This window comes from Pogoniulus pusillus, chromosome 15, assembly GCF_015220805.1.
Source record: "Pogoniulus pusillus isolate bPogPus1 chromosome 15, bPogPus1.pri, whole genome shotgun sequence".
Lineage (NCBI taxonomy): Eukaryota > Metazoa > Chordata > Aves > Piciformes > Lybiidae > Pogoniulus > Pogoniulus pusillus.
The window spans coordinates 21235125-21261403 of NC_087278.1; the positions used below are offsets into that span (position 1 = coordinate 21235125).

General features: G+C 47.0%; 1 protein-coding gene across 16 annotated transcripts in view; it reads left to right on the plus strand.

Annotated features, from left to right (window-relative positions):
* The window catches only part of ERC1 (ELKS/RAB6-interacting/CAST family member 1), a 317339-nt gene that overhangs the window by 105882 nt on the left and 185178 nt on the right, over positions 1–26279 (plus strand). For 10 of the 16 annotated variants that reach the window (XR_010305042.1, XM_064155686.1, XM_064155694.1 and 7 more), the window contains 5 exons: positions 2645–2782; positions 4634–4774; positions 6396–6536; positions 13183–13218; positions 18797–18990. Coding sequence is in view for 15 of the 16 variants with exons in the window: in XM_064155686.1 (XP_064011756.1) it covers positions 2645–2782; positions 4634–4774; positions 6396–6536; positions 13183–13218; positions 18797–18990 (650 nt within the window). In the remaining variant the exon portion in view is untranslated. The remainder of the gene's footprint in view (positions 1–2644; positions 2783–4633; positions 4775–6395; positions 6537–13182; positions 13219–18796; positions 18991–26279) is intronic. The other 6 variants (XM_064155690.1, XM_064155691.1, XM_064155693.1 and 3 more) reach the window with 1 other exon arrangement.

Here is a 26279-nt window from a genome sequence, read left to right on the forward strand (position 1 = left end):
CACCTGGCTACAGCCTCCCCTCAGGTAGCTGTAGACAGCAATGAGGTCCCCCCTGAGCCTCCTCTTCTGCAGGCTGCACACCCCCAGCTCCCTCAGCCTCTCCTCACAGGGCTGTGCTCCAGGCCCCTCACCAGCTTTGTCTCCCTTCTCTGCACACCTTCCAGCATCTCAACATCTCTCTTGAATTGAGGAGCCCAGAACTGGACACAGCACTCAAGGTGTGGCCTGACCAGTCTTGAGTGCAGGGGCAGAAGAACCTCCCTTGTCCTACTGGCCACACTGTTCCTGAGGTTGGAACTGGATGGTCCTTGTGGTCCCTTCCAACCCTTACTGATTCTGTGATTAGCAAAGGGTTCTGTGATTGAGGTTGTTCTTCCTCTTGCTTTACACTTGTAAATACATCTGCCATTCTTTGTAACCTGTTGTTCAGCCATCTGTGGCATCCATTACAGATTCAGACCATTTTCTGAAGCCATGTACCAGAGGTAATTTTAATAGGGATAGCAAAGCAGTAGTGGGTGTGTCTTGGCAGTAATTTCCTCTGTAATACAGCAGCTCAGTTTTTCACAGTATCACAAAAACATCCAGGTGGGAAGAGCCACTCAGGATCACCAAGTCCAACCTACTCCACAACATTCACCTTAAACCATATTCCCAAGCACCAAATCCAAACAACTCTTAAGCACATCCAAGGTTGGTGACTCCACCTCCTCCCTGGGCAGCTCATTCCAGTGTCTGACCACTCTCTCCATGAAAAACTTTTTCCTAATGTTCAGTCTAAACCTCCCCAGTCTCGGCTTGAGGCCATTCTGCCTTGTTCTGTCTCCAACTACCTGTAAGAAGAGGCCAGCTCCAGTTGCTCTACAATGATAGACTCATAGAATCAATGAGGGTTGGAAGGGACCACAAGGATCATCCAGTTCCAACCCCCCTGACATGCCCAGGGACACCCTACCCTAGATCAGCCTGGCCACAGCCTCATCTAGCCTGACCTTAAACACCTCCCTGAGCAACCCATTCCAGCCTCTCACCACTCTCATGCTGAGCAACTTCCTCCTCACGTCCAGCATGAACCTCCCCACCTCCAGCCTTGCTGCATTCCTCTTAGTCCTGTCACTCCTTGATGTCCTGAAAAGTCCTTCCTCACTCATCAGCTGATGTCACTCATCAGTTTATTATGTACCTTAGCTCATGCAAGAACTTGTCAGCATCAGCAGCAGCAGGGAAGCAGCTGAGGAATCTGCACCCAGCTTAATCCTTTCCTGATTTGGAGTTGTCAGGTTATCACAATGCCAATAGGTTATCATAAACATGTCTGGGGGCTGTGATGTGTAGGTATGCATAAAATGAGTGTAGCATTGGGTCTTCTCGGGCTGTCTGTGTGCAGAACTCATACACTGATCATATTCTACCCCCCGCAGAAAACAAGAATGATCTCTTCCCAGGGAATGGTGCTTTGTGTTAGTTTGTCATACAGTAAACTACCATGTAAGATGGAAAAGTGACACAGTGGTGCAGTAAAGAGTGTGACAGCACCGATGGAAATACTTACAGTAGTACTTTGTCACAGCTGCTTAATGAGCAGAGGCTTTTTGTGGCAGGAATGTTTTTCTCAGCCTTTTTCCATTCATGAGTGAACAGAGTGGCTGAGAGCAGCCAGGAAGAGAGGGACCTGTGGGTACTGTATTGGTAGATAGTAGCTTAAGATGGGGCAGCAGTGTGCCCAGGTGGTCAAGAGAGCCAGTGGCATCCTGGGCTGGCTCAGGAGCAGTGTGGGCAGCAGGACAAGGGAGGTTATTCTTCCCCTGGACTCAGCACTGCTCAGGCCGCACCTTGAGTGCTGTGTCCAGTTCTGGGCTCCTCAATTCAAGAGAGATGTGTTGAGGTGCTGGAAGGTGTCCACAGGAGGGCGCCAAAGCTGGTGAGGGGCCTGGAGCACAGCCCTGTGAGGAGAGGCTGAGGGAGCTGGGGGTGTGCAGCCTGCAGAAGAGGAGGCTCAGGGCAGAGCTCATTGCTGGCTACAACTACCTGAAGGGAGGCTGTAGCCAGGTGGGGTTGGTCTCTGCTGCCAGGCAAGCAGCAACAGAAGAAGGGGACACAGTGTGAAGTCGTGCCAGGGGAGGTCTAGTCTGGATGTTAGGAGGAAGTTGTTGTCAGAGAGAGTGATTGGCATTGGAATGGGCTGCCCAGGGAGGTGGTGGAGTCACCATCCCTGGAGGTGTTGAAGCCAAGCCTGGCTGGGGCACTTAGTGCCATGGTCTGGTTGCTTGGCCAGGGCTGGGTGCTAGGTTGGACTGGGTAAGCTTGGAGCTCTCTTCCAGCCTAGCTGATTCTATGGTCCTGTATTGTTAATACACTGACATCCTTCAGTCATACAGTTCCCAGCATCTCAAAAGTGAAGAATAATTCCCTTTCTTTATGTTCTTCTTGTCAATACTGTTTGTATTTGCTGTGCACTGAGTTATTTTCTGTTAATATTTAGGGGCTTTGGCTGCATTGCTTAACAATTTGATGCAGGATTCTAGGTTAGGCTCTTGCTTACTTCCTTTGCTTTCAGAATGTGTTTGTTTAAGATACTACTAAGTTGATGGAGTTTGGAAGGCTTTGCTTGCTGCTATCTTAACTCATACTCCTCTCTCTTAAGATTGAAAATCTTCAAGAGCAGTTGAGAGACAAGGAGAAGCAAATGAGCAGCTTAAAGGACCGAGTGAAGTCTTTGCAAGCAGACACCACAAACACCGACACCGCCTTGACCACGTTGGAGGAAGCACTGGCAGAAAAGGTGAGTGAGGAAAGACTAAGTCCCTGCCTTCAAAAGGTCCTTCCACTAGGAACGACTCTAAAGTCGGCTTTTCTGGGTGTCTCCTGGGCTGGCTGCAAGCCGTTTTTGATGCTTGCCCCAGTGATTGCCTTTGCCTCCGAGAAGGGCCGCGGGCAGCGCAGCGGCTGTCGAGGCAGCGCCTTCGCTAGAGGGCGCTGCAGGACACGCGGAGGGGCAGCCTGGGCTGCTCCCGCCCGGAGCCGGCCAAGGACACTGCTGCCTGCTGAGCAGGGCGGGAGGCTGGAGCTGAGCCCACAGCTCTGGCTCTGCGCTTTAACTGCTTACTGGAGAAGGGGAGGCTGAGGGCAGAGCTCATTGCTCTCTACAGCTCCCTGAAGGGAGGTTGGAGCGAGGAGGGGGCAGCCTCTGCTGCTTGGTGGCAAGGGACAGGAGCAGACGAAACGGTTCCAAGCTGCAGCAGGGCAGGTTCAGGCTGGATGCTATAGGAAATATCTCTTCCCAGAGAGGGTTCTCATCCCTTGGAATGTTCTGCCCAGGGCAGTGCTGGAGTTCTCATTCCTGGAGGTGTTTCAGCAGCCTGTGGAACTGATGCTCAGGGATGTAGTTTAGTGTTGGCCCTTCAGTGCTAGGTGGAAGATTGGACTGGATGAGCTTGGAGGTCTCTTCCTAGCAGATGTGTTCTGTGTTCTCACCTTGGCCTCTCCTTTCATGGTGCTTCTTTGGTACAGTTGTGAGATGCCTTCCATTTGAGCAGTGAAATCTTCTAGTTTTGGCCCTTTTTAAATTGCTTCCTTTTTTTTTTTTTGTTGAAGTGTAGCTTGTATTTTACTTTGTCAATTTCTTCTTCTTCTTTTTTTTCAGGTCTAGTTTGTATTTTACTTTATTTGCACATATATTTTTATTGTACATTTATGTTTAAAGTTTTGCTGTGTGAGATGGAGTTTAGTTCCCAACATCAACTCATAGAATAGCTAGTTCTGATAATTAACTTTTTTTTATGCTTGCCCAGTTCTCAAGAGAGAGATGGCTGAGGGAGCAGCCTTGTCTATTCCGTGTTGGTAGAGCAGCTCTCTGGAATCACAGAATCGTAGAATCAACCAGGTTGGAAGAGACCTCCAAGCTCAGCCACTCCAACCTAGCACCCAGCCCTGGCCAGTCAACCAGACCATGGCACTAAGTGCCCCAGACAGGCTTGGCTTCAACACCTCCAGGGACAGCGACTCCACCACCTCCCTGGGCAGCCCATTCCAATGCCAATCACTCTCTCTGCCAACAACTTCCTCCTCACATCCAGCCTAGACCTCCCCCGGTACAACTTGAGACTGTGTCCCCTTGTTCTGTTGCTGGGTGCCTGGCAGAAGAGACCAACCCCACCTGGCTACAGCCTCCCTTCAGGTAGCTGCAGATAGCAATGAGGTCTGCCCTGAGCCTCCTCTTCTGCAGGCTGCACACCCCCAGCTCCCTCAGCCTCTCCTCACAGGGCTGTGCTCCAGGCCCCTCCCCAGCTTTGTTGCCCTTCTCTGGACATGTTCCAACACCTCAACATCTCTCTTGAATTGAGGAGAGGTGTTCCAGCCCCTCGATCACCTTTGTGTCCTCCTCTGGACTTGTTCCAACAGATTTCTGTTCTCTTACCTTGGGGATGCCAGAACTGGATGCAGTATCCTTAGTAATTCTTAGCAAAGAATCCACAGATCTCACAGGTCTCCTCCTTGTACAAACATGAAGAAAAGAAATGGTAGTATCCTACAGCCATCTTCTTTGTCAACGGTGTTTGAGGAGTGTTGTGGTAAGAGGTCTCAGAAGCTGAACTAAGAGGGATTTTCTTCATGGAGTGCTTTCTTTTGTCAGGAAAGGACCATTGAGCGCCTAAAGGAGCAGCGTGACAGAGATGAACGAGAAAAGCAAGAGGAGATTGACAACTACAAAAAAGACATCAAGGACCTGAAAGAGAAAGTTGGCATTTTACAAGGGGATCTCACAGAGAAAGAGGTTGACCAGCTGAATGAATCTGTGCTGTTAGAACTGTTTGTTGTCTATCCATATGTCATAGCTGAGGTGAAAAAGTGTGTTCCTTTCCAGCAACTTTAGCTGGTTAAAGAGGTTTTTGGAGGCTTTTCCAAAGCATCAATCTTTCAGAACCACGTTATCCTGGGTAGCACACAGCTCCCTTAGTTGTGACAGTGAGTGGTCAGTGGTTTGGGTGTTACCTGCCCCCTGACACTTAAGAAAATCACCCAGGCTAGACTCAGTTGATCTAGAAATTGAAGAATGAATCTTAATATTTACAGCTTAACACAATGTACAAGCAGATAGTTACAATCTATACAGCTATAGACAGCAATATACAAGTTAAAAAGGTAATACAGAAACACAACAGCCCCTCCCAGAAACCAGAGTCCCCAGGTGGGGCTCCCAACCACCCTTCCACCTTCTGCCTTACCCCAGACTTTGCCTAATGTTCAAGGTGAGTTTGGAGGGTTGGCCAGAGAGGTTAGGAAGAAGAAGGATTAGTCAGTCAGCAAGTTAGGTTAGAGAGAGAAGTGCAACTCAAAAAACCAGGGAGAGACTCTGTTATCTATGTTTGTGTTCTTGTTCTTATCCATCTCAGCAAGCCTATGAGTGCAGCAGCCATCCCCATTGTTTCCTTTTCACAGCCTAGCATCTTATTCTTCTCACCAAAATATTCTGGCTAGGCTCAAACTGGCAGAGTCAGTGATAACATTTACTGGAGCTGTACTTACAGGCAGCTGAAGGCAGACAAGAAGCTTGTTCCATCTAAATACAGGGAAGAAAGTTGTGGCTGATTGAAGCTGTGCACACCAGAAGCATGCAGGCAATGTTTATTCCTTTATGTAAACTATGCAGCTACTTCTTTTTCCTCTGAAGAATCCTTCTTTTTGATAATCAAGTGGGTTGTTGGTTAATAAGCCTGACTAGACAAATTAGCCTCATTATAGCCATTGAAATGTGTTCTTGGAGTGGTAACATTCAAGTCTACCTATGGTCGTTTTTCTGAACTTGATCAAAATAAAACTATGCCAAAAATAGGCACACAGGAAGTGCTAAGACTTTGTTTCCATGGGAGTCAGCATTTGACAGGGGAGGAAAAAGAAAGAAAAGAAGCAAACCCACAAAAATGGTTCAGAAAAAATAAGAAGTTGTGATGTGTTTTGGAGAGGGGGGAGCAGCAATCAGTTTTGCCCCATAGCAACTGCCTGTAGAAAAGCTTTGAACACTCTTGAGTCTAAACCCAGGGGCTAAAGCTGCTAATGCCATACAGGTTTTAAACATGATTCTATTTAAAGCCAGTTTTTGACTGTCACTGAAGCATAACTTCCAGTTTACAGAATCTTCCATCTTTAAATAAATGACTTCTGAATTCTTTCAGATGAGGTTTTATTTTGGACAGGATTTTGGTTTAATCCTGACAACCTGATTTAAAACAAGCTGTCTTGAGTCAGTGACATGAACACCCTGACAAATACACTGTTCTGTCTTGGATCTTGAGCACAGTTGTGAAGAGATAGGAAGAAAGTAAAGGCAGAAAAGGAACTAGCTGTAGCACATAAGGAGTATGGACTGGATAGTTATATTACATCTTTTATTGTAGACATCCTTACTGGATCTGAAGGAGCATGCTTCATCCTTAGCTTCATCAGGGCTGAAGAAAGATTCAAGACTCAAGACACTAGAAATTGCATTGGAACAGAAAAAGGAAGAATGCTTGAAGATGGAAACTCAGCTGAAGAAGGTAACCTTGCTTCATGTCTATATATGGGTGTGTGCATCCTGATCTAGGGTAGAGTGTCCCTGCCTATAGCAGGGGGGTTGGAACTAGAGGATCCTTGTGGTCCTTTCCAACCCTGCCTGATTCTATGATTAACCCTGCCTGATTCTATATATATTCTATATATAGATACATAAACAGATAAATAGATAGATAGATAAATAGGTAGATAGTTAAATAGGTAGATAGATAAAAAGGAAGATAGATAAATAGGTAGATAGTTAAATAGGTAGATAGTTAAATAGGTAGTTAAATAGGTAGGTAGATAAATAGGTAGTTAAATAGGTAGATAGTTAAATAGGTAGATAGATAAATAGGTAGATAGTTAAATAGGTAGATAGTTAAATAGGTAGATAGATAAATAGGTAGGTAGATAAGTAGGTAGGTAGATAAGTAGGTAGGTAGATAAGTAGGTAGGTAGGTAAAAAGGTAGATAGATAAATAGGCAGATAAATAGGGAGTTAAATAGGTAGATTGATAAATAGGTAGATTGATAAATAGGTAGATTGATAAATAGGTAGGTTGATAAATAGGTAGGTAGATAAATAGGTAGGTAGATAAATAGGTAGGTAGATAAGTAGGTAGGTAGATAAGTAGGTAGATAGGTAAAAAGGTAGATAGATAAATAGGCAGATAAATAGGGAGTTAAATAGATAGATAGATAAGTAGGTAGATAGATAAGTAGGTAGATAGATAAGTAGGTAGATAGATAAGTAGGTAGATAGATAAGTAGGTAGATAGATAAGTAGGTAGATAGATAAGTAGGTAGATAGATAAGTAGGTAGATAGATAAGTAGGTAGATAGATAAGTAGGTAGATAGATAGATAAATAGGTAGATAAACAAACATTCACTGTTAGACAAGTTGGCCATGTCCACCCTGAAAACTTTGGGTCTTAAAGTTTTAATTATGTTAACTGCTTTTCAGCAACCACTGTGAATTTCTGCCCATGCAAACCATATCACAAGCTAAGACCATCAGAAAGAAACTTTTAGACACTGCTGCTGATTTTGGGCTTTATATGGAATTAAAATGATCTTGAGTTGGGTTTTATTTTAGCAGGTAGTAGGAATCAAAGACTCAGTCTGCTTCAGTAAGGGTGATACTATTAATTGTGCCATTAAACTGATGGAAGAGCTAACAGATGAACAGCAAAACATTTCAGATACCTGTTACCAGTGCTTATAGGTGATAATGAGATAAATTCAGCTGCATGATTGCCTGGCCTGTGGGAATGCTTAACAACAACTGCAAAGGGTATATCACCAACAACATTGTTGTAAGGCCCTATTTCGGGGGGGGGCATTGGGTGACAAATGCACAAACCCCACTCCACAAGAGAGTTCCAGAAGTGCAGGGAGTAGAGAATCTCAGAAGTCCTCTCAGAATCATAGAATCAAGCAGGTTGGAAGAGACCTCCAAGCTCATCCAGTCCAACCTAGCACCCAGCCCTGTCCAATCAACCAGACCATGGCACTAAGTGCCTCAGCCAGGCTTTGTTTGAACACCTCCAGGGACAGTGACTCCACCACCTCCCTGGGCAGCCCATTCCAATGCCAATCACTCTCTCTGCCAACAACTTCCTCCTAACATCCAGCCTAGACCTCCCCTGCCACAGCTTGAGACTGTGTCCCCTTATTCTGTTGCTGCTTGCCTGGCAGAAGAGCCCGAGCCCACCTGGCTACAGCCTCCCTTCAGGGAGTTGTAAACAGCAATGAGGTCTGCCCTGAGCCTCCTCTTCTGCAGGCTGCACACCCCCAGCTCCCTCAGCCTCTCCTCATAGAATTTGTGTTCCAGGCCCTTCTCTGGACACCTTCCAGCACCTCAACATCTCTCTTGAATTGAGGGGCCCAGAACTGGAAGTCCTTTGTTACAGCATTGCAGAATCCCCAAGTAAGAGAGTGTCCCAGAAGCCCTTAAGAGAATCTCCCCCTGACAGACTCTCCCTGTTGCTGGAGTAGCTGATTTTATATACTTTCTTACCATTCACCTTAAGCCACTTGCCCAGTAGAATTCAGCCCCATATACAAGCTAAAACTATTGCCCTATAAAGGTGCCTCCAAAAGTCCAGCTTCTGCAGGATGTTTCCTTTGGAAACTCGTGCAAAAATGTGTTTACAGCTTGTAGTTGTTTGCAGAAAGAGCAACTGCCACACACAGTGTGCCATTTTTCACCTTTATTGCCATTCACAGTTGATTGCTAGGAGTTTGCTGTTCAAAAGGCTCATACTTTATCAGAAGCAAGCTAATTGATTTGAGCAGAAGCTGTGGGTAGTGCCTGTGCTGCTAAGTTTCTTTATTATAGCTGTGAGTAGTATTAAATGCTGCACTGTTTAGGGGGACATGGCTTTGGTTTTTACCTTTTGATTTTAGAAGAGCAGGTGATCACACAATCACAGAAACATCCAGGTTGGCAAAGCCCCTCAGGATCACCAAGTCCAACCTATAACTCTACAAGATTCACCTTAAAACATATCCCTAAGCACCACATCCAAACAATACTGGAAGGTGTCCAGAGAAGGGCAGCAGGGCTGATGAGGGGCCTGGAGCACAGCCCTGTGAGGAGAGGCTGAGGGAGCTGGGGGTGTGCAGCCTGCAGAAGAGGAGGCTCAGAGCAGAGCTCATTGCTGTCTACAACTCCCTGAAGGGAGGCTGTAGCCAGGTGGAGTTGGTCTCTTCTGACAGGCAAGCAGCAGCAGAACAAGGGGACGCAGTCTCAAGCTGTACCAGGGGAGGTCTAGGCTGGATGTTCTGAGGAAGTTGTTGGCAGAGAGAGTGATTGGCATTGGAATGGGCTGCCCAGGGAGGTGGTGGAGTTGTCATCCCTGGAGGTGTTGAAGCAAAGCCTGGATGAGGCACTTAGTGCCATGGTCTGGTTGACTGGCTAGGGCTGGGTGCTAGGTTGGACTGGATGATCCTAGAGGTTTCTTCGAACCTGGCTATTTCTGTGATTCTCTGAGCAGAGTGTAGGGGTGCTGAAAAGATGCTGATACTATTTCCTCTCCATGGTAGCATTCTCCAGTATCTGACTGGAGATATCAGCTTCTCGTTGTTGCTATCCTTCTTCTTGTTAATGACTATTTCCTGTCGGTCCCTGCCTTAGTGAGTAAAACCACAGTGGTTTACATAGTCAGGTTTGGGGTCTTAATAATGATATTATGGTTATGCAGATCTGTCTGTTTAATGTTCTAATTATTCTACTTTCATTGCTTTTGTGCTCATTTGTCAGCCAGCTGCCAGCAGGAGATACTCTGGAAGCTTCTCAATGCTGAAAGCAAGCCATAAATCACTTTTGAGTTTGCATGGCTTGGTGTCCTGCCTTAGATAGTCTCCCTTTCTGCTGAGATGGAATCATTAGACAAAAAAAATCACACTTGGGGGGGGGTTCTCTCCCTGTTGTTTTGTGAAATGGTTTTGTATTTATCAGGCTGGAGGTGAGGAGGAAGTTTTTCAGCATGAGAATGGTGAGAGGCTGGAATGGGTTGTCCAGGGAGGTGGTTGAGGCCCCATCCTTGGAGGTGTTTCAGGCCAGGCTGGATGAGGCTGTGGCCAAGCTGATCTAGGGTAAGGTGTCTCTGCCCATGGCAGGGGGGTTGGAACTGGCTGATCCTTGTGGTCCATTCCAACCCTGACTGATTCTGTGGCTCTATTATTTTGTGTCAGGTTGAGTTCTTCCCCTTAGGAAGCTACTTTTTTCAAACTCACATTTTTAGTTGAATAGTTTACTAGTGGAAAAGAGGTTTTCCTGAAGTTGTTCTTTATCAGGCTACCTTTTCCCCTACCTTTTTGTGCCAATATGATTCTCTTTAAGTTTGTTTTTCTAATCTGAGAGAGACCAACTAATGCTGGAATTCATTCCAGCAAAGATGAGTGGATTTTTGTCTGTCTTCATTTCTTGTGCATAGTTTTTTTTCTCTCCCTATATTTTCCCTATTTGAAAGGGATCATTTCAGCAAAGATGAGTGGATTTTTGTCTGTCTTCATTTCTTGTGCTTAGTTCTTTTCTCTCCCTATATTTTCCCTATTTGAAAGGGATCATTCCAGCAAAGATGAGTGGATTTTTGTCTGTCTTCATTTCTTGTGCTTAGTTCTTTTCTCTCCCTATATTTTCCCTATTTAAAAGGGATCATTTCAGCAAAGATGAGTGGATTTTTGTCTGTCTTCATTTCTTGTGCTTAGTTCTTTTCTCTCCCTATATTTTCCCTATTTAAAAGGGATCATTCCAGCAAAGATGAGTGGATTTTTGTCTGTCTTCATTTCTTGTGCTTAGTTCTTTTCTCTCCCTATATTTTCCCTATTTGAAAGGGATCATTCCAGCAAAGATGAGTGGATTTTTGTCTGTCTTCATTTCTTGTGCATAGTTTTTTTTCCTCTCCCTATATTTTCCTTCTTTGAAAGGGATCATTTCAGCAAAGATGAGTGGATTTTTGTCTGTCTTCATTTCTTGTGCATAGTTTTTTTCCTCTCCCTATATTTTCCTTCTTTGAAAGGGATCATTCCAGCAAAGATGAGTGGGTTTTTGTCTGTCTTCATTTCTTGTGTATAGTTTTTTTCCTCTCCCTATATTTTCCCTATTTGAAAGGGATCATTCCAGCAAAGATGAGTGGATTTTTGTCTGTCTTCATTTCTTGTGCTTAGTTCTTTTCTCTCCCTATATTTTCCCTATTTGAAAGGGATAATTTCAGCAAAGATGAGTGGATTTTTGCCTGTCTTCATTTCTTGTGCATAGTTTTTTTTCCTCTCCCTATATTTTCCTTCTTTGAAAGGGATCATTCCAGCAAAGATGAGTGGATTTTTGTCTGTCTTCATTTCTTGTGCTTAGGTTTTTTTTTTCTCCCTATAGATATTTTCCTTCTTTGAAAGGGATCATGGTTAGAGAAGCTAAACAGTCCAAAACCATCTGTTAGCAAACTTCCCCTTGGTGCAGTTCTAGGAACTTCTCATCAGAGAATGTCAGCAGTGATTCTCTGCCAGGAAAATACTTCTGGGTTCAGCAGGCTTACTCAGAGGATGGTTGGGTTTTTTTTTTCTGCTGTGGTATCCTTCCTCCAAATTCAGGAATCACAGAATGTTGGGGGGTTGGAAGGGACCTCAAAAGATCACCTAGCCCAACCAGAGCATGAGGATAGCATCTTTCAAAAGACAGGGAGGAATACCTGAGTGTTGCTCCAGGTTCTGTTTCCCAGGATAAACTTGAGCAGGTTGTTCAAGACCTCATCCAACCTGGTCCTGATCACCTCCAGGGAGGTTGTGGAGCACAGAATGCAAAAGCTGCTGCTTTTTATTTCTGTGAAGGTGCATTTTTTGCCACAGCTGAAAATGTTACTGCTAATATTGGCAGGAGAGGTAGAAATCCTGAGTTCTGTTCTGAGATGATTAGTTTCTTCAAAGAAAGAATAATAAATGATGGATTCACCTTAGCAACCTAGAAAGAAAAAGCCTGCTAGGGAAATTGGGATGTTTCTTAAAATGAAAAGTACAACCCTAGTAACTGTGTTCAGTGTTTTCAGGTAGTGTCAGTTACTGAAGTACTTCTCTGTCTTGTTACTGATAGAAGTGAAGCACTAGAAATGACAGTCCTGCTCCACTCTAAAACTGTCATCTGTAAACCCAAGCAGAGGAATGTGATCAATATCTGAGAATCATAGAATCAACCAGGTTGGAAGAGACCTCCAAGATCATCCAATCCAACCCATCCCCCAGCCCTATCCAATCAGCCAGACCATGGCACTAAGTGCCTCATCCAGGCTTTGCTTCAACACCTCCAGGAGTGGTGACTCCAACTCCTCCCTGGGCAGCCCATTCCAATGCCAATCACTCTCTCTGACAACAACTTCCTCCTCACATCCAGCCTAGACCTCCCCTGCCACAACTTGAGACTGTGTCCCCTTGTTCTATTGCTGGTTGTCTGGCAGAAGAGACCAGCTCCACCTGGCTACAACCTCCCTTCAGGGAGTTGTAGACAGCAATGAGGTCTGCCCTGAGCTTCCTCTTCTGCAGGCTACACCCCCCCAGCTCCCTCAGCCTCTCCTCATAGAATTTGTGTTCCAGGCCCTTCTCTGGACACCTTCCAGCACCTCAACATCTCTCTTGAATAGAGGACACCAGGACTGGACACAGCACTCAAGGTGTGGCCTAAGCAGTGCTGAGTGCAGGGGCAGAAGAACCTCCCTTGTCCTACTGGCCACACTGCTCCTGAGCCAGCCCAGGATGCCATTGGCTCTCCTGCCCACCTGGGCACACTGCTGGCTCATCTTCAGCCACTATATACCACCACCCCCAGGTCCCTTTCTTCCTGGCTGCTTTTCAGCCACTCTGTCTCCAGCCTGTAGTGCTGCTTGTGGTTGTTGTGGGCAAAGTGCAGAACCCTGCACTTGGCCTTGTTAAACTGAGGATCAAGTTTGGAACTTGCACGAGGGTAATTCCATGTTTCTCAGGTTTCAAACTCGTTAGTAATGCATGTTAAAACCACAGATGAAGATTCTGTCCTCTTGGTAAATGAATGTTGCAGCTGTTAAATTACTTTCTTGTTACATCTTTTCTTTCCCTTTCTCACACTGTTCCTATCCCGCATTTCCCCCATCTTTCCCCTATCTTCTTTTTCCCTTTAGCACCCCGAAGTTTTATTGAGTCATCCATCCAAGCCAGTAAGTTCCCCTGGCAAACTGAGAGGCTATTGCCAACCCCATGTTGCATGTGTGTTCACCTCTGCTTTTGTATTTGGGCCAACACAAAGTATCTGAGCGAATCACTTTGCTGCTGGGTGTGGAGAATATGGATGCAAACAAACTGCTGTGGCATATCTGACTCAGAAAGCCTCTGAAGGTGCTTTTGCTTCTCAGCTGTGTTGGCCCAGCTTTGATTTCATTTGCACAGCTTAATATTGTGTCAGTGCAATGCTTTTGTTTGCCTTTGCTGCACTTGCTTGAAGTGTCTCTTGTAGCTTTGCTTTCATCTGCATTGCCTGTGCTTTTTCAGAGCAAGAATTTCTCTGCAAGCCAAGCTTCTTGCGTGGAAGTGTTCTGTAACGCCTTGCACAGCCATGGGAATCGAGTCAGAGCAAGTCAGAGATTGCTTCAAACCCCATGTAGCTGTTCAACTGACAGCTGTCATGTCAACCTACTTCCAGCCTTCTGTTGGATGGCCCAGAGCACTCTTTTCCAGCAGTGTTTGTGTATCTTGAGGCTGTACATTTGCAGCAGAGAATTTGATGTGGGCATCCATACGATCGAGTGTGCTACAAAGCGTTCCAGAGGCTGCTGGCTGTGGGAATCCTGACAGTGTTCAGGATCAGTGGAGCTGTCTGTCCTGACAGCTGTTGTCTGAAAGCCAGAGAATTGCTTTTCATGGAATGATAGACTGGTTTAGGTTGGAGGTGACCTCAAAGATCATCTAGTTCCAACCCCCTAACATATGTGGGGACACTTCCCACTAGAATAGGTTGCTCAAGGCCTCATCTAACCTGGTCCTGAACACCTCCAGGAAGACTGTGGAGCACAAAATCACAGAATGTGATCAAAGATCACCTCCAGGGAGGTTGTGGAGCACAGAATCACAGAATGTGATCAAGGATCACACTCCAGGGAGGTTGTGGAGCACAGAATCACAGAATGTGATCGAAGATCACCTCCAGGGAGGTTGTGGAGCACAGAATCACAGAATGTGATCGAAGATCACCTCCAGGGAGGTTGTGGAGCACAGAATCACAGAATGTGATCAAAGAGGGTGTTGAGACACTGGCACAGGTTGCCCAGGGAGGTTGTGGCTGCTCCCTCCCTGGAGGTGTTCAGGATGAGGTTAGATGAGGCCTTGAGCAACCTGTTCTAGTAGGAGGTGTCCCTGTCTTCCTGTCTCTCTGCCTTGCAGAGAGATCTGGACAGGCTGCATGGGTGGGCAGAGGCCAGTGGGATGAGACTGAGCAAGGCCAAGTGCAGGGTTCTGCACTTTGGCCACAACAACTCCAAGCAGCACTACAGGCTGGGGACAGAGTGGCTGAGAGCAGCCAGGCAGAAAGGGACCTGGGGGTGCTGGTAGAGAGTAGCCGAAGATGAGGCAGCAGTGTGCCCAGGTGGGCAGCAGAGCCAATGGCATCCTGGGCTGGCTCAGGAGCAGTGTGGGCCGCAGGACAAGGGAGGTTCTTCTGCCCCTGTGCTCAGCACTGCTCAGGCCATACCTTGAGTGCTGTGTCCAGTTCTGGGCTCCTCCATTCAAGAGAGATGTTGAGGTGCTGAAATGTGTCCAGTTGCTGAGGGTCTGTGGGAGACCTCTGACTGCATTGGTTTTCTCTCTTATCCAATAAATGAATCCAGTAGGGTTTTAGATGGTTGTGCAACACATATGTTGTGCATAACCTGTAAATGGACCAAAGTCACTCAGTAATTCACAGCTCAGGAAGGACTCACAAGTTGATGTCGTATCACACAGCTTTCTCTTTGGGTTAAGTGGAAGGAGCCCTGCTCCTGTGCACTCTACACCAATCACATCTGCTGTGTCTCTTAACTGAGGATTCCTGCTGTGCAAACAGCCCTTGTGTTCACAGGATCACAGGATATTAGGGGTAGGAAGGGACCCAAGGAGATCATCGAGTCCAATCTCCCTGCCAGAGCAATGTAGCTCAGGTCACACAGGAACACATCCAGACAGGCCTTGAAAGGCTCCAGAGAAGGAGACTTCACAGCCTCTCTGGGCAGTCTGTGCCAGTGCTCTGTGAGCCTTACAGTGAAGAAGTTCCTCCTTGTGTTGATGTGGAACCTCCTGTGCTGCAGCTTACATCCATTGCTCCTTGTCCTATCGCAGGGAGCAGTGAGCAGAGCCTGTCCCACTCTCCTGACCCCCAGCCCTCAGATATTTATAAACATTGATTAAATCCCCTCTCAGTCTTCTCTTCTGTGAGGAGAGGCTGAGGGAGTTGGGGTTGTTCAGTTTGGAAAGGAGGTGGCTCCAAGGTGACTTTATTGTGGCCTTAAAATATATTAAGAGAGCCTACAAGAAAGCTGGGGAGGGACTTATTAGGATGTCAGGCAGGGATAGGACTGGGGGGAATGGGACAAAGCTAGAAATGGGTAGATTCAGACTGGATGCTAGGAAGAAGTTAATTCAGCATGAGGGTGGTGAGAGCCTGGGATGGGTTGCCCAGGAAGGTGGTGGAAGCCCCAACCCTGGAGGTGTTTAAGGCCAGGCTGGATAAGACTGTGGGCAGCCTGATCTAGAGTGAAGTGTCCCTGGGCATGTCAGGGGGGTTGGAACTAAATGATCCTTGTGGTCCCTTCCAACCCTGACTAATTCTCTGATTCTCAGACTAAGCAGCCCCAGGTCCCTCAGCCTCTCCTCATCAGGCAGTTCTGCAGTCCCCTAATCATCCTTGTAGCCCTCTGCTAGACCCTCTACAGCAGATCCCTGTCCCTCTTAAACTGAGGAGCCCAAAACTGAACACAGAACTCAGGATGAGGTCTCACCAGGGCAGAATAGAGGCAGAGAAGAACCTCCCATGATCTTCTGGACACACTCTTCTTATAGTGCACCCCAGGATCCCATTTGCCCTCTTAGCCACAAGGGCACATTGCTGTCCCATGGACAATTTATTATCCACGACTCTCCCAGGTCCCCTTCTATGGGGCTGCCTTCCAGCAGATCACCTCCCAGCCTGTACTGGTGCAGATTCTGTCAGAACCAGACACGCTGACTTGTTGGCTAATTATCTGAACAAGAAAATTGCTTTCCTCTTTTCAGTAGTGTCTCTTGGGTTGTTGTGGAAATGCTTTTATTAGCAAAGAGTAATATAAATCAGGCCATTCCTGACAGTAGAATTGCTTTAGGTCTTATAAGATATTTCAGTTTAGTAATTGAGGCTGGCTTTGCTTTTTTTCACAGAGGATTATTATCTGATTATAAATTTTGGATGACTTTAAAGTGTCTGGAGGAGTATTTGTTAGAAGAAACAATTGAAGCTGTTGGAAACGCAGCTAAATAGAGTACAAAGGAATTCTGGATCTGGTGAAAACCAGATTTAACTCTGTGCACAGTGTCTCTTGTGTTCAATTCTGGGCTCCTCAGTTCAAGAGAGATGTTGAGGTGCTGGAAGGTGTCCAGAGAAGGGCAATGAAGCTGGTGAGGGGCCTGGAGCACAGCCCTGTGAGGAGAGGCTGAGGGAGCTGGGGGTGTGCAGCCTGCAGAAGAGGAGGCTCAGGGCAGAGCTCATTGCTGTCTACAACTCCCTGAAGGGAGGCTGTAGCCAGTTGGGGTTGGGCTCTTCTCCCAGGCAAGCAGCAACAGAACAAGAGGACACAGTGTGAAGTTGTGCCAGGGGAGGTCTAGGCTGGATGTTCTGAGGAAGTTGTTGTCAGAGAGAGTGATTGGCATTGGAATGGGCTGCCCAGGGAGGTGGTGGAGTCGCCATCCCTGGAGGTGTTCAAGCAAAGCCTGGCTGAGGCACTTAGTGCCCAGGTCTGGTTGATTGGCCAGGGCTGGGTGCTAGGTTGGAGTGGATGATCTTGGATGTCTCTTCCAACCTGGTTGATTCTATGATACTCTGATTGCTGTGGTGTCCTCCTGGGGCCTGTGTCATCTTGCCAACACATTCACTGATTTCCACTTGTTGCACAGAGCCCTTTCTGAGGGTGTGAGCTTCAGAGTGCTTATGGGGCAGTGAGGAATCTGGAAACATCAACAACCCTGACTCCAAAAAGCTCCTCAGAACTTTTAGGCTCACCAGGAGCTGTGCCTCAGTCAGAAGCTCAGAAGCAAGATTGTCAGACAAGTCACTGCCAAAGGAGTGAAGTTTGACTTGAAAGGCACTCAGAAGTAGGGAGCCTTTTAAGTCTTCCAAAACACAAAACCCCCAGAAAATTAAACTTCGTCTTGAGGTAATTTTATCCACAATCCTCTGATACTTTTTGTCCCCATAGCCTGATTTTTCAAATGGTGTTTTCTAGCTAATTACTCAAAGGTAGCATCAGTAGGTAGTCATAGTAGTTCTGATCTCTGCAGCTCAGGTAACTGGTAAGGACCTCAGTACTCCAGCACCATCTGTGCAGATCTGTCTGACACTGCATGCTGATGTAAACCTGGCTTTTGTTTGTTCTAGATTGTCTGAGGTTGGACTGGATGATCTTGGAGGTCTCTTCCAACCTGGTTGATTCTATGACCATGGGTGTAAGTTGCACCAAAAGAGGTTCCACTTCAACGCAGGAGGGAACTTCTTTACTGTAAGGGTCATAGAGCACTGGCACAGGCTGCCCAGAGAGGTTGTGGAGTCTCCTCTGGAGCCTTTCAAGGCCTGTCTGGATGTGTTCCCCTGTGATCTGTGTTAGATTGTGTGGTCCTGCTCTGGCAGGGGGGATTGATGATCTCCTTGAGTCCCTTCCAACCCCAAACACCCTGTGAGCCTGTGACTGCATCAGATAACTGATTACAGAGTCACATCACTGCTTTAGAAGTCAAGTAGATGGATTTTTTTAGCCACTCACTCACTTTTCCTTTCCTTTTAAGAAAGCTTCTTTTTTCTTGGCCTATATTTGCTGATTTCTTTCTTCAGTTGTTTCAGATTAAAAAACCAACTTTTTTTTTTGGTAGAGTGAATAATAACAACAGGGTTTGATTTTTTCTTTTCCTATACATTTACATGTGCATTTCATATACATTCAGGTAGTGACAGGAAGGAATAGTGATAGGGGGAATGGAGCAAAGCTGGAGGTGGGGAGATTCAGAGTGGACATGAGGAGGAAGTTGTTGAGCAGGAGAGTGGTGAGAGGCTGGAATGGGTTGTCCCGGGAGGTGTTTGAGGCCCCATGGCTGGAGGTGTTTAAGGCCAGGCTGGCTGAGGCTGTGGCCAGGCTGCTCTAGGGTAGGGTGTCTGTGGCCATGGCAGGGTAGTTGGAACTAGTTGATCCTTGTGGTCCTTTCCAACCCTGACTGAGTCTATGATTTTATGACTTGAGGTTGAAAAGAATCAGTGGGCAGCCTGATCTAGGGTAGGGTGTCCCTGCCCATGGCAGGGGGATTGGAACTGGCTGATCCTTGCAGTCCCTTCCAGCCCTGACTGAGTCTATGATTCTACATTCGCCCCCCCCCCTTCCTTCAAAGCAGCATAGGTACTGTGTATTCATTTTAGTGTAACAGTCAATCTTGCCATTTGGAAACGGGCACCTAGATAGTGTTTTACATCCATCCTAGTATCTGTAAAAGAGATGTGTGTGAGTGAAGTGGGTGTTTTGCTTTCTCTTGCAGGCTCATGAGGCAACCCTGGAGGCTCGGGCCAGCCCAGAGCTGAGTGACCGCATGCAGCAGCTGGAGAGGGAGGTGACTCGCTTCAGGGAAGAGTCCAGCAAGGCTCAGGCTGAAGTGGATCGGCTCCTGGAGATCCTGAAAGAGATGGAAAATGAGAAGAATGATAAGGATAAGAAGATAGCAGAACTGGAGAGGTGAGAATGATATGAGGTTACTAGAGGAGCAGGTGAGCTAATGAAAGTTAGAGGTAACTTAGTCTCTTTTTCCTGTCTTAAAAACCTTTGAGTGCCTGGTTTTGGAAAGTCTGCTTAGGATTTTTCAGCCTTTGGTCCATGATTTTGGTGGATTTCAAGCAAAAAAGAGGTCTTCTTGTGTGTTTTCAGTACCTGGCTGCTCAAAACCAGAGCTGGTACAGCTAGAACTAGAAGGATGTGTAGTGCTGTAAAGAAATGGAGATGACTTTTTAGAGCTTGGGATACTACTTACCTGGGTTCTTCTGACAGGTGGCATTTGAACATCTCTGTGCTGGTAGAGACAGAGGTGAACTTCATGCAAAGGCAAAGAAGCAGATTTGCTTTTACCCAGTCAGCAGATTTCTCAGATTTCTTTCCAGACTTTAACATTCACACCCCCCCCAGCTTATAATTTGTTATGATTCTGTGACATTTGTATCACAATTATGAGTAGCAGATCTTGGGAAAGACTTGAAGCAGATTTTATCTGCAGTCATTTTCTGCAGTCAGTTTCTAGGCAGTATTACCTGTTGGGGATTTTTGTTTCCTTTACCATTTGCAGTGAAGAATCTCTAACTTGTAACAACAAAATGGGAATTTGTCTGTTCCCATTTGCCTTGGGCCAGAAGAGTCTTCCCAATGACTGTCTTAGCACTGTTTAAGTGTTCTGCCTCTAGTGTCAGGGCAAAGACGTAGAGGAGGTTCCAGGTTCTGCACGATGGCAGTGGTTATTGTTCATTGGTCAGATCATAGAATCAACCAGCTCAGAAGAGACCTCCAACCTCATCCAGTCCAACCTAGCACCCAGCCCTGCCTAATCAACCAGACCATGGCACTAAGTGCCTCATCCAGACTTTGCTTCAGCACCTCCAGGGATGGTGACTCCACCACCTCCCTGGGCAGCCCATTCCAATGCCAATCACTCTCTCTGCCAACAACTTCCTCAGAACATCCAGCCTAGACCTCCCATGCCACAACTTCACACTGTGTCCCCTTGTTCTGTTGCTGCTTGCCTGGCAGAAGAGCCCAACCCCACCTGGCTACAGCCTCCCTTCAGGTAGCTGCAGACAGCAATGAGGTCTGCCCTGAGCCTCCTCTTCTGCAGGCTGCACACCCCCAGCTCCCTCAGCCTCTCCTCACAGGGCTGTGCTCCAGGCCCCTCACCAGCTTTGCTCCCTTCTCTGAACAGAATGGCTATGCACAGTCAAATGATTTAGGAAAAGTCTTTAGAAATGTTTGTAACTGGAGAGAAAGGTTAAGCATAAACCTTTACAAACTGGAGTAAAGACACTTAGGCTCTCAGTGTTTGCTCTCCAAAAGCATGAGTATGAAAATACCTAGATGGTGGTGGAAGGCAGGTGGTGGTGAAAGGCGGGTGGTGGTGAAAGGCAGGTGGTGGTGAAAGGCAGGTGGTGGTGAAAGGCAGGTGGTGGTGAAAGGCAGGTGGTGGTGAAAGGCAGGTGGTGGTGAAAGGCAGGTGGTGGTGAAAGGCAGGTGGTGGTGAAAGGCAGGTGGTGGAGCTCAGGCGGCAGTGATGCGATGGGGCCGTGCTGCTTGCTCAGCCCAAGTTGAGCACGCTTCCTGAGGAGGCCCACGGGCACAAGAGAGGGCATCCGTGGCTCTCAGGGAGCCATCGGGTGGTCAGCAGCCCCTCGGGCAAAGGTTCCAGGCTGGAGCAGTGCGACTGAGCCCTGTCTATAGCAAGGAGCCGGTCCCCGGGCCGGCAAGTGCCAGCGTGGAGACTCACTGCTGGGTCGCTGCTGGGTCGTTAGCTGCACTCGGGCTGGAGCGGCAGGCGGGAGTGACGCAGCGCACAGAGCCGTAGCAGCGGCAGGCAGCGAAGGAGCAGGGAGAGGTGAGCCACTGTGTCCCTGGGTTCTCCTGTTCATCAGGTGTGGGCCGAGGTTAACAGTCCTTTGGCCACGATGGCATCCAATTTGCTTTGGCAGTCAGCCAAAACATACCAAAGGAAGGAGGGTCCCCAGGCCTGGCTCCCCCAGAGGTGGGAAGAGCACAGGCCTTGCGCCCGGGAGGCCATGAGCTGGGCGCCTGGGCCCACACAGCCTGGGCCCTGGGCCAAAACGTACCAAAGGAAGAAGGGTCCCCAGGCCTGGCTCCCCCAAAGACAGGAAGAGCACAGGCCTTGCTTCCCGTAGGCCATAAGCTAGGTGCCTGGGCTCACACAGCCTGGGCCCTGGGCCAAACCATACCAAAGTAAGAAGGGTCCCCAGGCCTGGCTCCCCCAGAGGTGGGAACAGCACAGGCCTTGCATCCTGTAGGCCATGAGCTGGGCGCCTGGGCTTACACAACAGCGTTACACAGCCTGGGCAGGCCAGGCTTTATGGTGCCAGGCCCTTTGTGTCCCTTTATGTGCTCTTTCCTGCACTTCCCTCTGCTATGGCAGATAGGTAAACATGTCCAGGCAAGGCAGAACATGTATAAGCCTATTTTGGGCCAAAGGGCCCTCCGAGACAACCTCTAATCAGGACTGGGACTTGCACTACCAAAGGCTGAATAAACACATCAAAGTGGTCTGGAATCTAAGGAGTTTATAGTCTACAAAGGCAAAGTAGCAAAGGAAATGAAGATGGGCCTCGTTCTCTTTGATAGGTCAGAGCATTGGCACCAATCTTCAAAGAGGCAGAAAGGAACTTTTGCTTTGCAAAGATGCAGCCTCAGAGACCTGGAACAGAATTGGTGTTTCTCATGGTAGAGTGTTTCTTGCTGTTGCAGTCCCCACTAAACTCTTACTGTATAAGCAAACACCTGAGTTCCCCAGACGCCTGGCCAGGGGAGGTCTAGGCTGGATGTTAGGAGGAAGTTGTTGGCAGAGAGAGTGATTGGCATTGGAATGGGCTGCCCAGGGAGGTGCTGGAGTTGTCATCCCTGGAGGTGTTGAAGCAAAGCCTGGCTGAGGCACTTAGTGCCTTGGTCTGGTTGACTGGATAGGGCTGGGTGCTAGGTTGGACTGAATGATCTTGGAGGTCTCTTCCAACCTGGGTGATTCTGTGATTCATTGCTGTCTGCAACTACCTGAAGGGAGGCTGTAGCCAGGTGGGGGTTGGACTCTTCTGCAAGGCAACCAGCAATAGAACAAGGGGACACAGTCTCAAGCTGTGCCAGGGTAAATACAGGCTGGATGTTAGGAGGAAGTTGTTGTCAGAGAGAGTGATTGTCATTGGAATGGGCTGCCCAGGGAGGTGGTGGAGTCACTGTCCCTGGAGGTGTTCAAGAACAGCCTGGATGAAGCACTTAGTGCCATGGTCTAGTTGATTGGCTAGGGCTGGGTGCTAGGTTGGACTGGCTGAGCTTGGAGGTTTCTTCCCAGCTGGTTGATTCTATGACGTCATTCCCTAACACTTTGGTGACTACTTGGACTTTTCAGTGTAATCCATTCCTTCTTACCACCTGATCCTTGCTCTTAATAGAAGAACAAGAATGGTCCTCTTCTCTTTTTCACTTGTCAGCCTTTCTACCAGGACTGAGAAGATACAGAATGTCTTCTGTTATTGCTAGCAATGAGAAGAGGTATTTCAGCTATGCTGAAGAGCAGACTCCTTTTGCTATCAGCAGCCATGTAAATCAAGGGGAAAAATTCATGTGAGAACTTCATCTTCTCTAACAAATGGGAATAGAAAACATCTTCAAGATCATGCTGCTGGGTCGACAGCTGGACTTCAATATAGAGATCTTTTCCAACCTTAATGATTCCATGATCTAGAGACTCAAAGGTGCCTCTTATTAGTGTGATGAATTAGCAAAGTAGCAACACCTGAAATTATTTTTCACTTCAGAAAAAGGTGCAAGGTTTCAGATACTTTGTAGTGAGGTTTTAATTAGTAATTTCTCTTTTTCTGAATAATTGTTGAAATTTCTTTCTGGTCTTAGTTGTTTTTTGTTTCTCCCTCAAATTCCTGTTCTCTGGAAGCTTACTTTCTCCTTGTGAGTTTTTACACAAAGCAGAGATTTTGGAATGCCTGTTAAATGTAGAAGTTGGTCTTAAGTTTATCTATCATGCTTGTATGTAAAGAGCTGAAATGATACATCCAGGCACATCACATAGAATCAACCAGGTTGGAGGAGACCTCCAGGGTCATCCAGTCCAATCTATCACCCAGCCCTATCCATTCAACTAGACCATGGCACTAAATGCCCCATCCATTCTTTTCTTCAACACCTCCAGGTTTTAGAGATAGGGTCTTGGTTTCCTGCAAAACCTTTTGCCTTGTAAAAATCCTTCCTAAGCAAGCTAGACATCATCTTGACTTCTAATGCTTCTACAGCTGTTCAAACTCTGCTGTGCAAAGAGCCCTTGTGCTAGCAGAAGCATTTGCCAGAAATCAAAAGAGTAAATACTGCTGTGTCTATCATGTTGAGAAGGACTAAATCACATTCAGAGAATAACACAAACCTGGGCTTTTTCAGAAGCTTCTCTCCCTAGAGTTTCCCTTTATGCTAGTTTTGTGTGACAATCAGACCATACATCCTCAGGAGGAGAGAAATAATAACCTGGTTTCACCCATGGAAGAGAAATGAGTCACTTCTTAGGGAGGTATGTGTAGAGGAGCAGAGATGGAGAAGAGATAGGAGGAGGGAAGATGAAAGGAAAAGGAGAAAACTTCTCTTAAGCTTTTTCAACCATGGCAAGGCTGCCTGCAAGTGAAAATGAAGAGGGAATTTCACTCTTCAGTTACTTGCAGTTTTTGGGTGGGGGACATTATTTTCAGCTCTGGATGGGAAGAGAGCTCTTAAAACATAAAGTGTTAAAGATGGTGCATGCTGTGTGAAGGGCTCCACAGTAGCCTGGAGTCAGTGTGAGAGCAAAAGCAGGAGCTCATTGATTTCTCTCCTCTGTGGGCAGTGTTTTGCATTTTCTTGCAGGGAGGTGCCCATGAGTCTGTGCTGCTTCTGGGGGTCACCAGCCCTACCAGTTTCGTGTCTGTGGATGCAGAGAGGGTTTTGTAGCTGTTCCTCACTTGCTTCACGACTAACCATGTGCTTTGTGTATTGCCATTCCATACTCTCCTGTCCGTCTGTAACTTCTCACTTTGTGCTTTGTTTCCTTCCTCACCTTTTCTTTCCGTTTACCCTGTCCCACCCTGGTCCCCTGAGCTGTTTTGCCTTGCCCGTGCTGGGGTGTTCTTGACTGTGCCTCTCCTCAGAAAGCACTCCTCCCTGCACCCCCCCTGCCAGGTGCCAGTGCCTGCGCCGCAGCACCTCGGGGGGTTTGTGTGGGACTTCCTGGGCAAGTGAGTGCTCTATAAGGCTTCTGTTCCTGCCAGGTGGAATGGCACTGCTGCCTGCCTGCCTGCCTGCTGCTGTTGCTGCTCTTTGGGGCTGCTGCAATGATGCTGTTTTCCTTGGCTCTGATGGGAATGACCCATTTGAACCACAGTCCAAAGGAGATTTGCTGCTATTCTCCCCAATTTAAACTCCACAGAAGCTGTTGCTCTTTATTCTAATTCTCCTGCTGTGTTTTACCCTTGGTTCTAATCTCTGCTGTCAGTTCTCCTCGAATCAACTAAAACTCAAATGGTAGAGGTCAGTATTTACTTACTCTTCAGTTTTATTGTGATTATCATCCTGAAATAAGATTAAAATAAAGCATGTAGGTCATCTGGGCAGCACCCATCAGGGGTGGGAAGTTTATGCACAGAAGTATTTGGGCATGTATATTCTCCAAACAGGAAGCAACACTGTACTTGAGAGGTGACAGTAACTACCCATGTGTGGCATCAGAAGCGAGCACTGAGCGAATATATGTGGAGGTACCTCCTTCCAGTTAGAAACTTGAGATGGCTTTTAATTTGGCATGTCACTGTGTGTGATAGGTAGTCCTTGGAAAGACACAGGGCACTACCATTTTATTCTTCTGAAACTAACATGACTTTGATTTGGGAACAAAGGAAGATGATGCTCAGCTTGGGAGCAGCAGCAGTCCTGTTAAGGACAGTCAGAAACGATGGCTGCTATAAAAGAGAGATTTTAAGGATGTTCCCTAGAAGGAATTTAAGGATTCCCTGTTCAAAGGAATCACTTTCTGTGATTCTGTGCTCTACAACCTCCCTGGAGGTGTTCAAGGCCAGGTTGGATGAGGCCTTGAGCGACCTGCTCTAGTGAGAGGTGTCCCTGCCTATGGCAGGGGGTTGGAACTGGATCAGCTTTGTCCCTTCCAACCTAAACCACTCTATGATTCTATGAAAAGAGCAACCAGCTCTTTTAAGCAGGTAAACATAAGTAGCCTTTCCACTTTGCCTGGCACAAGGATGATCAAGTGCACCTTACTCCACGTCAGACTGCTTTGAAGGAAAGGTGAAGTACTAAGTAGACACAACCACTCACCATCAAACAAGTGGAATTCAAGGGCTGACTGAAAATGACTACATCAGCTTCTCCCTTCTTCTCCTGTCACAGGTTTTTGTGTGAGAGTGTGACAGACTGAGATTATCATACTTGTGATGCTTTGGGTGTTACCTGCCCCCCCACACTTAAGAAAATCACCCAGATTAGACTCAGCCAAGCTGCAGATCCGAATGCAGCTTTATATTTACAGCTTGACACAATATACAAGCAGACAGGTACAATCTATACAGCCATAGGCAGAAATATACAGGTTAAAAAGGTAATACAGAAACACAACAGCCCTCCTAGAAACCAGAGTCCCCAGGAGGAGCTCCCAACCATCCTTCCACCTCCTTTCCACCCCTCTACCTTATCCCAGACTTTGCCTAACATTCAAGGTGAGTTTGGAGGATTGGCTGGGGGGTTAGGAAGCAGAGGGATTAGACAGACAGCAAGCTAGGGAATGAAGGGAGGCAGCCAGAGCCAGAGAGCAACTCTGTTAGCTATATTTGTGTTGGTTTTATCCATCTCAGCAAGCCTATGAGTGAAGCAGACATCACCATTGGTTCCTTTTCACAGCCTAGCATCTAATTCCTCTCACTAAAATATCCCAGCTAGGCTCAAACTGGCATTATTTCACTAGGCAGTAAAATAGTAAGGCTCTGACTGAACTGAAGATGAATACAGAAAGGTTGTATTTCAAACTGTGCAGGAAGAGATACAGCATGCATGTATCCTTAACACTAATACAGATACAGGACACATGAGAATTGCCCCCAGACCTTCCCCACAAGCAAACCAAAACCTACCAAAACTCCCAGTGCTCAATTTCTCCCATCCCCCATTGTCTCCATTAGAGCCCACATAGCCCAGATTCACTGCAGTGGCCCAAGACCACAGGGTCCTCC